At 37.5% G+C, this 13725-nt stretch overlaps 1 protein-coding gene across 1 annotated transcript in view; it reads left to right on the forward strand.

Annotated features, from left to right (window-relative positions):
* Nucleotides 1-11655, forward strand: part of LOC110094100 (pentatricopeptide repeat-containing protein At4g21880, mitochondrial-like) — a 50839-nt gene extending 39184 nt beyond the window's left edge. The window contains exons 9-13 of the mRNA XM_028700683.1: nt 400-564; nt 663-790; nt 886-955; nt 5606-5823; nt 11305-11655. Coding sequence (XP_028556516.1) covers nt 400-564; nt 663-790; nt 886-955; nt 5606-5823; nt 11305-11458 — 735 coding nt within the window. The 3' untranslated portion in view covers nt 11459-11655. The remainder of the gene's footprint in view (nt 1-399; nt 565-662; nt 791-885; nt 956-5605; nt 5824-11304) is intronic.
* Nucleotides 11656-13725: the final 2070 nt, after the last annotated feature.

A 13725-nucleotide genomic window follows, 5' to 3' on the forward strand; every position in this document is an offset into this window, starting at 1 on the left:
CATTCCATCACTTTTGATATTGATAGGATGGCTTTGTTTGAGGGCACTGCCATGCATTTGCATTCTTTGCTTTATTCTAATAGGGTGAATAGTTGAATTTTGCATTTTCATGGATGATCTGGTGATAACCTAAGTGCTTATTTGGGGTAGTGGAAGTTGGCCATGCCGATCACATAGTTCCTTTATCATCATTTTTCTCAAAGCTTGTTTTAAAGAAAATGTCCTTGATTTCTCTTTCTGAGTGATTTTCAGTTTTATTTATTGGAAGCTTGCACTTCCAACTTCAAATCATTTATATAATTGTTCTGTTTTTTTTTTCTGCTTTGAGACTTGGTTTTCTTCTTTCCTATATTTGCTCCTTTCAATGTCCTTTTTGCCTCTAATACTAACTGGTTCAAGGTGATTCGAGATGCTAGCATATCTCATAAATACTTGAATGAAATTAAGAGTGTGCTCGTATCAGCCCTTTCTTCAAATGGACAAATGTTTGAAGCACTCCTCGAATATGATGAAATTAAGCAAGCTGGTGACAAAATTGAACCCAAAGCTGCTATAAGCCTAATTGTATGTTATTTTATTATTCTTTTAATCAGACTCATGAACCTAAAATTAAGGGAATGATGTCTCTACATATGTTTATAAGAATTTGCATTTCTTTTTAGGAAAATATTCAAAATGAAGGAAATTTGGATAGGTTGCAGCAGCTTCTGGATGATTTAATTGATTCAAGCTATTGGTTTGATGGGTGCAGTAGAGTTGTATTGTATTGTGTGCGGCACAACTTAGCTAGGTATGCTACATTACATTTCATAGTTTAAGTCTCAATTTGTCCTCTTTAGCCTTACATTAGTGCTATGTGTTGTTATATAATATATTGTATTTCAGGCCTGCAGTTGATTTACTTGGGGAGCTCAAGAAGAAAGATGAATCGAGTACATATATTGTTATTGATCAGGTTCTGATTACAGTTGCTAATAAGTGTTATTTAATAACATTTTCTAAGTTGCATATCGCTCTTCTATTTAACTATTGTCTATTACTTTTTTTTTTCTCTTAATATTTTACACTGCACCTTGTTTTGTTTTGATAGACTAAAAATTTCTTTTGACTGGAAGGATGGTTATAAATAAGTATAAGGCTACACTGAATGTTTTCCCTGAACAAATTAACTACCTGAAATTCCATATATTGAATCTCATAGAGCTTAAACAGTTCAAAGTAGAAAAGTGTTTTGTGATCTTGACTTTAGCCATTGGGTCCGTAAAAGGCGATCCTTTCCCTTGTTATGCTGCACAATGATGCATTATTTTATAAAGAATTTGTTTATCCTTTCAAGGCTCTGATGAAATAGAGAAGAAAAAAGGGGAAAGAAGTATGAAGTACTTATTAAAGATGCGGTAATGCAAGGCTGGTGTTAGGCTTCATTTGGTAATGTTGGGCAACTGCTTGGTTGCTCAGTGCTGCATGACATGAGGTGAAAAGTACTCTTTACTATGGAGGAGTTGCTTTGTAAGTCCATCCATGCACATAAAGCCATTTTAGTGCATTTGGTTGTGCATGTTTGTTCTTGCAAATCAAAATTTTGCTGTTCTAGGTTTTTGAAACCAAATTGGAAGCTAAATGAAGCTTTAGTTCTCAAACACTCAACAAGAAATGGAGGCAGATGTAGAAGGTTCTGATGATTTCTACAAGTCTGATTGAGTTGTAGTTTTTAGTCTTTGCTTGTGAATTAGCCTGAGTCAACATGAATGGTCATGAACAAATTTTATGAAACCAAGATTTGCAACTAAAAAATCTGCATGATCAAAGTTTTTCATGATGAATATTGCTTTCCATCTAAAACTGACAAGAATTGATGACATATCTAAGTATGATTGCCTGATGGTAGAGATCTTGGTTCTACCATATAGAAGAAAGGGGGCACAGGCGAGGATGCAATTTTTAGAGTTAAAGTTGGATGCCTAAGGCTAGGCATTTTTACCATGCTTTGAGAAATATCATGGATTCTTTATGGTGAAAATTTTATAATTGCACTTAGGCTTAGAATGTTGTATGAATTTGTGTTGGACTATGAAGATGATGTTGACAGCTAAGTTGTGTGTGACAAAAATTAGAATGTTAAGATGCACATGTGAAACAAATGAGAAGGATTATCATCATCATTGTTAGCTGTATCCCAACCATTTTTGGCTAATCAACAAGAATATAGAATGGGGAATATTTATATTTGAGTGGTATGAGTTGAATTGATTGAAGATATGGTTCATGAAATAAAATTAGGTATTTAAACTTGTCCAATTGAGGGTAGAAGAAGAATCAATAAATGTGCCATTGATATCCAAGGATAGGAAGGGAAATAGACCAACGGTAGCATTGGGATAACTAGTGCAAAATGATCTGTCCAAAGTATGTTCAACTCCTTATGCATCTCTCGACAAGAACATATGGAGAATGAATATACATAAGGCAGATCCAAATTGTTGATGATGATGAATGATTTGGCTAGATGGGCTTGGATTTTTTATGGGTTGTTTTGCAAGTTTGCATTCTATTTTGTTGTTATTTTCTGTTCTGCTCTTTTCCTTTCACTTCATTTACTTGCTACCCTAATCATCTGTATCAATTTACAATCGTTTTGATTATCATATATGTGACCTTTATTCAAGTTTAACTATTTTGGATGGTATTTAGCGACAGATGGAAGAGGTTTTATAGATTTGCTAGATTAGCAACGAGTTAATAAGATAGTGTTAGCTAAATTAATATTATTTAAGCATGTATTTTCTTAGAATTATATTATTCAAGAAATTGAGTCATATCTCCTTTCACATCACTAAAAATTTTTAGGGTTTATTTGATTTAGTGTATTATGTTTGAAATTTAGAGGCTTTAAAATTTTAAGTATTTGATTGAGTGTAAAAGAAATCCAAAGTATATATCCAAAGATTTTTTAATCTCTTATAGTTCATTTTTGGTGAATTTGGAATTCATCCAAATTTGGTGAATTCCAAATTCATTGTGCTTGCCCACGACATGTGTTACTCTGTGGCATCCAGGGGCTGTCCCCATGATCTCTAGAGCTCGCATCCATCTTCACTACACGTGACCTTTGGTGGGTCGTTGCGTTCACTAGCTGTGACCTCCATCTACAACTTGTGTCTTTCTTGTGACCTCTGACTCTTTTGTCGTAGTAATCTTGCTTGCCCTAGATTGATTTAAGAAAAATTAAAAATTTGCATTAGTTTTTCTTTCGACCATGATGGGCACATCAGAGCATGAAAGTATATCTGAGGCGTGGCCGTTGATCTAGGGCTACGATCGAGTCGATGTGTTTTGAGTTATTTCATGTATTTGTTTTATTATGTTATTTGTTATTTATGTTATAATTATTTTTCCTGTTTTACCCCTCGCTTAAGGGAAGTCGTATGTTAGCTCTAAGGGCAAGGTCGTCTTTTATCTTTGAGTCCTTTTTGTGCGAGGCTATTTATCGCCCTCATGTTCTTCTTCTCAAGTTAATGATTGAATGATAAAAAAAATTTGTGTTATTGCTTGAGTTCTTGAGAGATCTTGAGAGTGCTTAGAGAGAGAGCGAGATCCCTAGGAGAGAGGGAATTTGGATCATCCACCAACCTTGGAGACGGCCGGATTCGTGGTTTTCTTCGTTATCTATTTTCCTTTTTATTTTTCCTCATATCCTACCCAACCGTTCGCCTAACCCCACCTCAATCCAAGCCGCCGACCACCTTTATCCCCGTCATCCTTCCACCGAAAACTCCCCAAGTCACCTCCACCTAGCCGCCGGCTCCCTTACCCGAACCTCAAGTAAGCCGCCGGCCCCTAGCCCCTTATCCTCTCTTGGATTTATTTCTTATTCTAGATTGCCATAATTTTGGATAGATTTTGAATTCAAATTCACTCAATTTGAAATTTAAAATCTTTCCTAAAGTTATAAAATCTATTTTAGGAAAGTTTCCTAAATTAAACTCCATTTGAATTTTAAGTTAATTGGAATTCCTTTACCGCTTTCCTTTTTTTGAGTCAACTTATTTTTGGAAAGGATTTGAATTTGGAATAAATCAATTTTAGATTTCAAATCTTTCTTGTTTCTCTTAATCCTATTTTAGGAAAGGTTCTTATTTAATTCAATCAATCAAATCATGATGGATTGATTAATTAAAGCCTTAACTCCAAATTTCAAATCTTTCCTTTTCTCTTTATCCTATTTTGGAAAATGTTCTTATTTCACTCAATCAATCAAATCATGATGGATTGATTAATTAAAGCCTTAACTCCAAATACATTGCACCTATACACTTGGACCCTCTCTCTCTCTCTTGGCCGAAATTCCAAGGGCCCACCCAATTAATTCCCTTCCCAAAATTACACCTCTTTCTTCGGAATTAAATCCAATTTCAGCTAGCCTTACCCACCCCCTCTCTTCCCCCTTTAGGCTATTCAAATTCTTGCCTTTGATTTGGAAAGATATTTCAGCCCTCCCACCTAATTTTTACCCTAGTTTAAACCTAATCATGAAATTCTGAACCTAATTCTTCTCCAAGTTTTTTCCATTGGCCGGCCACTTCCCATCCTTCCCTCCACTTGATTTCTTGAGAGAAACTTCTTTCTCTCAAGGGGATTCTTCAAGGTGAGCCAAGGATCATTGTTTTCAACACTTCAACTCGTGGGAGAAATTTCATTCTCTCCAATTGAACCTTCAAAGGAAGCTACGAAGAATGACCTCATCCTCTTAACGACTTGTTTCCGGATTTTTGACAAAGGTGAACATTCTTCCTCTTTTCAATTAACTCTCTAATCTCCTCTCCTTGTAGGTGATGACGATTCTCAAGGAGCCGAGCTTCACCTTTGCCTAAGCTAGTAAATTTAGGGTTTTGCTTCGTCGTTGCCCAAGACCTAGTAAGCGTAGGATTGAGTGCACTTCGTTTGTTTCTAATCTTATTGTTAGATTAGGGATTTTCGTTGAAAGCTATTATATTTGCATGTCGTTGATTTTCTTTGTTATTTTGATAATTCAAAGCTCTTATTTGTGCAACTTAGCCTAAACGGAAGTGACCGCTCTTACGTTTTATTTTGTCATTTTATTTGCTAGTAGTTATAGTCTTTTTTTTATTCTAATCAATAAGTCGTGCAAGTTCTTATCAAATTATTTTAAGCATTATAGTCCTACATTAGACCAAATGCCAAAAAGTAGCTTTATGAATTTATTTAACAATCAACCAAACAACTATGAGTATTCCAAGTCCAATGCATTTACTTTATGCCTGAATTTAAATACTTGCAAATATTTAAAATTAACCCCAAATATTTATGTTTTTGAATTATTTAATACATCTTTTAATAGTTTGTGAATAGCTTATTTTGTCGAAGCCTGTGGATAGAATTTAATAGTGTCTTGTTAGCTTGCTGAATCATATCAAGATTGCTGAGCAGCTTTTTTGAGTGTCCTGCTTATATGTAAGTTTTCACCTTCTAGAGTGTAATTTGATAAAATTTTATGTTTGATATGTAGGAGTTCTAATGAATATTGCTGAGATCTTCTAGTCTACGTTAATTTTGCTCTCTTATTTATGATTCAATCACCATACAGGTCTTTAGCGGAATTTGGTCAGATGAACCTACAAACTTGGAAATTGGGATGGAGTTGCTCCGAGCTATTAAAGAAGAGCTGCATCTTTGTGTTGGTCGAATTAGTCTGGATTTTCTTCTTAGTACCTGTGTAAAAGCAAAGGATCCAGTTCGTGCCCAATTGGTTTGGTCTGAATATGTACATGCTGGCCTTCCATACAACATCTTAACTTTCCTGAGGTTTGCATCTAGTTAACTTTTTGTTTAGTTTAGATAATGTTTCTTTTTTAGCTTTGTGTACATGATTTAGACGATTGAAAGAATAGGTGTAAAAACTGATTGTTAACCTTCCGGCTTATATATCTTTTGTGTCTGACATTCACTGGGAGTTATTTATACAACTACATGGAAAATTAGCTGCTTATGTCACTTTCTGTAATTCGCATAAATGTTATTTGTTTAATGTGATAACTTTTAACATCCATGTTGTTGTCCCCCACCAACATATTTATCTTTCAATTTTAATGTAGGCGGCTTTGAAAATCGGCCCCGCTCCCGCCACTGCCTTGCTTTCCTTTTTGCTTTCGGGGGGGGGGGTAACCGATAAGTATTGCGGGGAAAATTTTAGGAAGTTTGAGATTGTAGATAAGACAATATCCAGAGATTTCACCTTCATTTTGCGAGGACTTTATGATATGAGTTTTGGTTTTCTATTGGCGCAAGCCCCTATAGTTAATTACCCCTTCCGATAATGAGAGAGAACTTTCGATTAAGGCTAGTCGTCAAGCAGATACGTAGAGACATTTTATCTGGTATATGTTAGAAGCATGGGCTTGGGTATGTGGAAGGTTTGATATTTAAAATTTGAAATTTACCACCTTGCACTTAAAACGGATGGTGGGGGAATGTATGCTGGACCCGATCAAGATTCCATGGTTCTGTCGTCCCGTGCCATCGTGGTCCCTATTCTACTTACTCAAAGGAGTTAGTCGACCCAACCTGACAGAAGGATCCTTGTCGACAGCCATGGGTTGCTTCGTTGAGCCAAGGGTCATTGTAGACCTGGGGGGAGTGTTTGTCTAAGGGGACAAATTTAAATCCACCTTAGTTGACAGAGGGCTTTGTGCACTAAAGTTCTTAGATGAAATCAAAGCTGCAATATGAGGAAGTCAGCAAGCTACCAGAGATTGGTTTCATTTGTGAGGTGCAGCATCCTAAATGGGTATCCAATGTTGTTCTGGGAAGGAGCTACTCATCAAAGGTTGATGGACATATTTCAGAACTAAAAGGGAAGAAATCTGGAAGCCTATGGGATGTTATTTTAGTGAAAAGAAAAAGCGGTTTTGATAATCTCTCTGATCTTGTTGAGATTTTTCTCTCTCAGAAAGTATAAAATAGAGTTGAATAATTTGGGTCTCTTTAGAGGCAAATCTTGTAAATTTCTTGGTTATATTTTGCCTTTGTTGAAGAAATCAAGGTTAATTCCAATGAAATCAAAGTTGTAGTGAACACCTTGCTAAAGTCTATTGAGGATGTAATGAAAACTAACAGGAAAGCTAGCCAGGCTTAGCCGCTTCATTTCTTGATTAGGAGAGGATAGTGCTCCATTGTTCAAAGCTCTTTGAAGGATTTGTATGAGATGCTCAACGACTAAAAAGCCCAACTCAAAGTTGGGGGGGAAGAGCTTTTTTTGTATATTGGACAAAATATTCATGAGCTTGGTTCTCATTCATCTAGAAGCAAGAAAGTAATATCACATCCATTACTTAAGAAAATTTTTTTGCGGTGTAAGCTTAGCTATCCAATCTTGTATAGGCTCTCATCTATATCTATTTCATGCTTGTTGAAGCCCTACTTCCAATCCCACAAAATTCTTGTATTATCAATAAGCTCTCATCTATATCTATTAAGTCTTAATTGAGCCGTTATACTCAATAAGCTTGATGAAATGGTTTATTGAGCTTAGCGAATTCAAGATCTAGCACATTTCCCACATTGCAGTTAAGGCTTCATTTGGGACGATTTTTTTCTGTTTCTTAAATCGGCTTTCTAGTACAAAAATTAAATTTTTTTACTAAAAAGCCGCTTTTTGAAGCAGGAAGAAAGCCGTCCCGAAGCCTAAGACACAGGTGCTTTTTTTGTTAATACTTGCTTATTTTGTCCTAGTCGTAATTGCCCATAATTGATGTGTAATTTCTTGCTTCAAAGAAGGAATTGTTTAGTATAGTATAGATTCCTGCTGTATAAATGAGGGTGCAAAGGTATCAATGAAATAAATAAGAATTCATATGTGATGTAGGAACATCATAGCTATTATTAGCTTAAGGACTAGCATACCTTTAATATTCTAGATAGTTCTATTTTGCTCTATAAATAGCTAGTTAATATATGGGAGTGGGACAATTATTTAATGAAATATTATAATCTTTGAAGCCTTAGAGCTTGTGTTTGTGTCTTGGTTCCTGGATTGGGAAATCCCTTCTTACATGTCCGATTCTTCCGACGATCACCACATCAGTTTGGTATGTAAGAAGGGATTTCCCAATCTAGGGAACAAAGACACAAACACAAGCTCTAAGGCTTCAAAGATTATAATATTTCATTCAATAATTGTCCCACTCCCTTACATTAACTAGCTATTATAGAGCAAAATAGAACTATCTAAAGGTTTGCTAGTCCTTAAGCTAATAATAGCTATGATGTTCCTACATCATACCACCTAGCATAAAAAGCTTTACTCCGTCGAGGGGGTCATCGAGAGGGAGGTAGATGTGGATATCTCGAAGATTCGGCAAGCATACACAAGTGCTTTCCATATAAGTCCATCTTCCACATTTACAAATTTGATTAGGGCTTCAAAATCATCAAGTTGTCCGGACTTCATATTCACAGCTTCCATTTTGAAGAACGACTTCAATGCCTTCATCTTGATGCTAACTCCTAAGTTCAGAGCTTTTCGAACTGTTTCAGCAGTACCATGTCTTGCAGGATCAAACAGTGGAAGAAGTCCAACAAACTCCCATGGTCCTCCGGCAGAATCCTTGGACCCTGAAGTCCCCTCAGGTATAGCCCGATATGCAACAGCAAGAGAAGAAAGCCCTCTGTCAGCAAATTTCTCAATAGTTGCATGCACTTTCCTTTCAATTTCTGACTTGCCCCATGAAAGACTGAGAAACTGCTCTGGTGCACCTTTGCTTGCCCTGTGCATTATAGCAGCAGCATCTAAGTATGTGAGAGCTGTTCTCTTGTCAGTTGGGTTGAAAGGAATGAAGTGAACCTCTTGAATACCAGCACGTGCCTCTTTCTTGTCCGGCAAAATGGATACAATTGCAGTATCAATGGCATCCTGATTCTCAAGCCTTGATGCCCTTGCAGCCATTAAAACTACCAAATCCTTGTCATAACCTTCGGCAGAGACCTCAATCAAATTCTTGTCGACAGTGAGCTTGTTAAGTGTTAAAATTCTTGTTTTATCACTGCATAGAACATCCATCCCAGCCATTTCCTCTATAGCTGTCATCCTTTTTGTTATGGCACCATGCTTAGTGGAGTTCACAAGATGAGCTGCTTTGCCAAAGAAAGTATGAACTCCAGTAGCAATAACCTCTGCTTCTATTTCTCCTTGTTTACAAGTTGAACAAGAGTAGACAACATTACCAGGGTACTTAGTTACTGTTAGGGATTCTCCCGTGAGAGCGGACTGATCAATTTTCAAAGGATCTCCTGGAACCAATATTGAAGCATCTACCTCAACCTGTTGCTGACTAATCTGGAGGCGGAAGATGAGATCCTGTAAAGGTTGATTTCCAAGAGAGACCCAGTCCAGCCGCTGAACATTGCCGATGTTGAGCCTCTCGATTCCCAGATGGCAGAAACAGAGCTCCACCGCAGACTTGCGGACGCTTCCATAAACTTGAAAACACTCGTGACTGTAGCTGGCAACAATCATTCGGTCAGCGATACTGCAGAGATCCTGAGTAGCATCATTAGGGAGGAGATCGATCTCACGGATGCTGCTTGTGGAACGGTAGCTCGACGTGCTGCTCCCCATGCTCCGCCGAAGGTCCAATCCCTCTTCCGCGGCGTTAGGCTTGGGTAGATCTGACACCAAGTTATCGGAATCGGATCGGGGGAGGGAGAGTGATCTCAGATCGACGATCGAATCAGTCTCAAATGCGATCGCACGGGATACCAGATGTGGCGGAACTCGTCCTCGAGTCGTACCATGGCGATCTGGATTGTACTGGTTGGTGTCCCGGACATCCTAGGACTACCGCTGGCTCCAGCCGAGTTGCTAATGCAATGAATCGTTTGTCTAGATGGGGAAGCTAGTGGCAGAGTGGGGTTGCTTGACGGCAAGGCCGAAGAGGCCGCGGGTGGCAGCACAAAGATCTAGGAGGGTTAGAATTAGTAGCAACCGGAGCCGGCGGTGGAGGACATGTAGGAGAATCAGATGGAGCGAACGACGGGAGCTGCGTTGGGTCGCGGGAGGAAGCTGAGGCAGAAGCGGAGTCAGGCTGTGGGAGATCGGTTTGGATGCAAGCTGCGGAATCAATCTTGACGCTAGTCGTGGAATCACGGTTATGTTCGCGAGCTGGAGGCGGTCAGGCGAGTGTGGACGTATCTGATCGGGAAATCTCATATTGCAGCGGGAGGGGGTGCTTGGGGAAAGGAGTATGCAGAAGCGGAGGTGGAGGCACGGGTTTGATAAGCGGATTGACGATCTCTGTTCGTGGACGTTGGTGTTGTTCGGGATCACGGATCTGGCGTTGAGCGGAGGGGGGTCGCACCATCGGAGCAGAATATCGAGCGGAGGGTACTCGTCAAGCACAACCGGTTGATTTCAGAACCGTTTGCGATCGCGTGAAGCAGATGAGAGGAGCGAAGACGAAGATGCCGGTATGGTTGCCGACGACATTCGCATTCTTCTGATGGATAGAAGGTTTTTGTCTATCTGATCAAGTGATTCATTCACTTGAGCTTGATAAAAGGCTATACGGCTTCGATCATCGTCGACAGCCCAGGTTCCTCGGCGTCGATCGTCGTTGACCGCCAATCTTATTCTTTGGCTTCGATCATTGTCGACAACCCACCTTCTTCTGCAGTCCATCGATCTTCGCAAGCTCCAGGCTCAATATCAAACTGATGTGGTGATCGTCGGAAGAATCTGACATGTAAGAAGGGACTTCCCAATCAAGAGAACAAAGACACAAACACAAGCTCTAAGACTTCAAAGATTATAATATTTCATTCAATAATTGTCCCATTCCCTTACATTAACTAGCTATTTATAGAGCAAAATAGAACTATCTAGAATATTAAAGATATGCTAGTCCTTAAGCTAATAATAGCTATGAGGTTCCTACATCAATATCATTTCTCCATTTCATGTTTTAATATAACAGAGAAGGTGATGGAAAATAGAACTGATGAGATGATGATGGCTCATAATTAATTAATTTATTTGATCTCGAATTATTCCAGAATTTATTAAGGAATTATCTCAGATAATTATTCAAAACCTTTTGTATTCAAATATGATTAGTTGAGTAAATTTTGTCTCGATTTTAAGCACCACAATTTTATTTTATTTTTTATAATTTTTACAATGTTCTCTGTTTCTGAGAGATGCAACTTACGGAACTAGATTTTCTTATTTGTTCTCTTCTTCTCTGCTTACACTTTGCACTCGCTAATCTGGTCCTAAAAATGTCTTGGCAGGATGTATCAAGCTCTATTAGCGTCCGATGAAATCAATGAAGCATCCAACATTCTGAAGAGAATAACAAAAGATGATCCTCATGTTCGTTATATTATCGAGTCATGTAAAGCGACTTACTGTAAGAAATATTCCAAGAAGCAAAATAATTCATAGATATAGACTTCGTTTGAGACAGCTTTTTTGTTTCTTCTTAAAGCATCTTTCTAGTTAAAAAAATTGCTTTGCGAAGCAAAACAAAACTATAATGTCTTATTCTTATGAAAGTATTCTTTATTTGCATGACATGCCAATCATGTTAAAGCCCCCAAATCTAGCGGAATTAAGATTGATTACTCATGATTGATATTCTTGATTCCAATCTTACAATTTATATCTCAATGTAGCCATATAAATAATCCATGGTGTTTAAGAGTTCATTTTGTTGGGCTATCTGCCATTTTTGTGGCAGAAGCTACTGCAAAGTAACCAGCTGGTGTTTGTGTAGTGTTTTCTTGCTACAATTTTGTTTTATTTTTTAATAGGAAAGCTGTTTTGCGGACAGTAAGTACAATTGTCATGTTGAGAGTAGGAGATTGTGAAACGATTTGGGTTTTAGTTATTTGAGGTTGTTGTTTCTTTATGTCAATGGTTCAGGATACTCCAATATTTATTGTCCACTAACTTGTTAGCATGATTTTTTATTTGTGGTAGTTAGGGGTGTAAACGAGTTGAGTTTATGCCTTATCTAGCTCGGCTTGTCAGTCTGAAAGCGAGCTCGAGTTGAGTGTGACAGGTGAGCTCGAATTCGAGCTCGTCCTACTTTAAACAAGCTCGAGCCAATTCATGAGCCATGGGCGGAATTTTTTAAACTTAGGTGGGATTTGTAAAATTTAAGCGGAATTTTTAGAACTTAAGCGGGATTTTCAGAACTTACACGGGATTTAGAAAAAAAAAATGCAATTTTAATATTTAAATAAACTTTAGTTGATTCTTATTAATTTGTTTAAATATTTAAATTTAACTAATAAAATAAAATTATTTAAAAATGTTAATAATTATTCGAGCTGGCTCGTGAATTCACGAGCCGAGTTGGCTCAAGCTTGTTTACTAAACGAGCTTGAGTTTGAGCTTGAGCTCGACTCATGAGCTCGATAACTTCGGCTCATAAGCCTATAAATGAGTCGAGTTCGAGACAGCTCGACTCACTTAACACTCATAGTGATAGTGAATGCGACTTAGTAGGTATTTTGTGGTTATGAAATTTGTTCTCTTCTTCTCTGCTTACACTTTGCACTCGCTAATCTGGTCCTAAAAATGTCTTGGCAGGATGTATCAAGCTCTATTAGCGTCCGATGAAATCAATGAAGCATCCAACATTCTGAAGAGAATAACAAAAGATGATCCTCATGTTCGTTATATTATCGAGTCATGTAAAGCCACTTACTGTAAGAAATATTCCAAGAAGCAAAATAATTCATAGATATAGACTTCGTTTGAGACAGCTTTTTTTGTTTCTTCTTAAAGCAGCTTTCTAGTTTAAAAAATTGCTTTGTGACGCAAAACGAAACTATAATGTCTTTTTCTTATGAAAGTATTCTTTATTTGCATGACATGCCAATCATGTTAAAGCCCCCATCAGCTACTTTTTTTTGTTCAGTTTACTGACGAGTAACTCTGCAAAAGCTGTCTTACCAAATCTAGCGGAATTAAGATTGATTACTCATGATTGATATTCTTGATTCCAATCTTACAATTTATATCTCAATGTAGCCATATAAATAATCCATGGTGTTTAAGAGTTCATTTTGTTGGGCTATCTGCCATTTTTGTGGCAAAAGCTACTGCAAAGTAACCAGCTGGTGTTTGTGTAGTGTTTTCTTGCTACAATTTTGTTTTATTTTTTTAATAGGAAAGCTCTTTTGCGGTCAGCAATTACAATTGTCATGTTGAGAGTAGGAGATTGTGAAACGATTTGGGATTTAGTTATTTGAGGTTGTTTTGAGGTTGTTTCTTTATGTCAATGGTTCAGGATACTGCAATATTTATTGTCCACTGACTTGTTAGCAGGATTTTTTATTTGTGGTAGTTAGGGGTGTAAACGAGTCGAGTTGAGTCGAGTTTATGCCTTATCTAGCTCGGCTTGTCAGTCTGAAAGCGAGCCCGAGATGAGCGTGACAGGTGAGCTCGAATTCGAGCTCGTTCTACTGTAAACAAGCTTGAGCCAGTTCATGAGCCATGGGCAGGATTATTTAAACTTAGGCGGGATTTTTAAAACTTAAGCGGAATTTTTAGAACTTAAGCGGGATTTTCAGAACTTACACGGGTTTTAGAAAAGAAATGCAATGTTTAATATTTAAATAAAATTTAGGTGATTCTTATTAAGTTGTTTAAATATTTAAATTTAACTAATGAAATATAATTATTTAAAAATGTTAATAATT

Source organism: Dendrobium catenatum, unplaced genomic scaffold, assembly GCF_001605985.2.
Source record: "Dendrobium catenatum unplaced genomic scaffold, ASM160598v2 fragScaff_scaffold_142, whole genome shotgun sequence".
Taxonomy (NCBI): Eukaryota; Viridiplantae; Streptophyta; class Magnoliopsida; order Asparagales; family Orchidaceae; genus Dendrobium; species Dendrobium catenatum.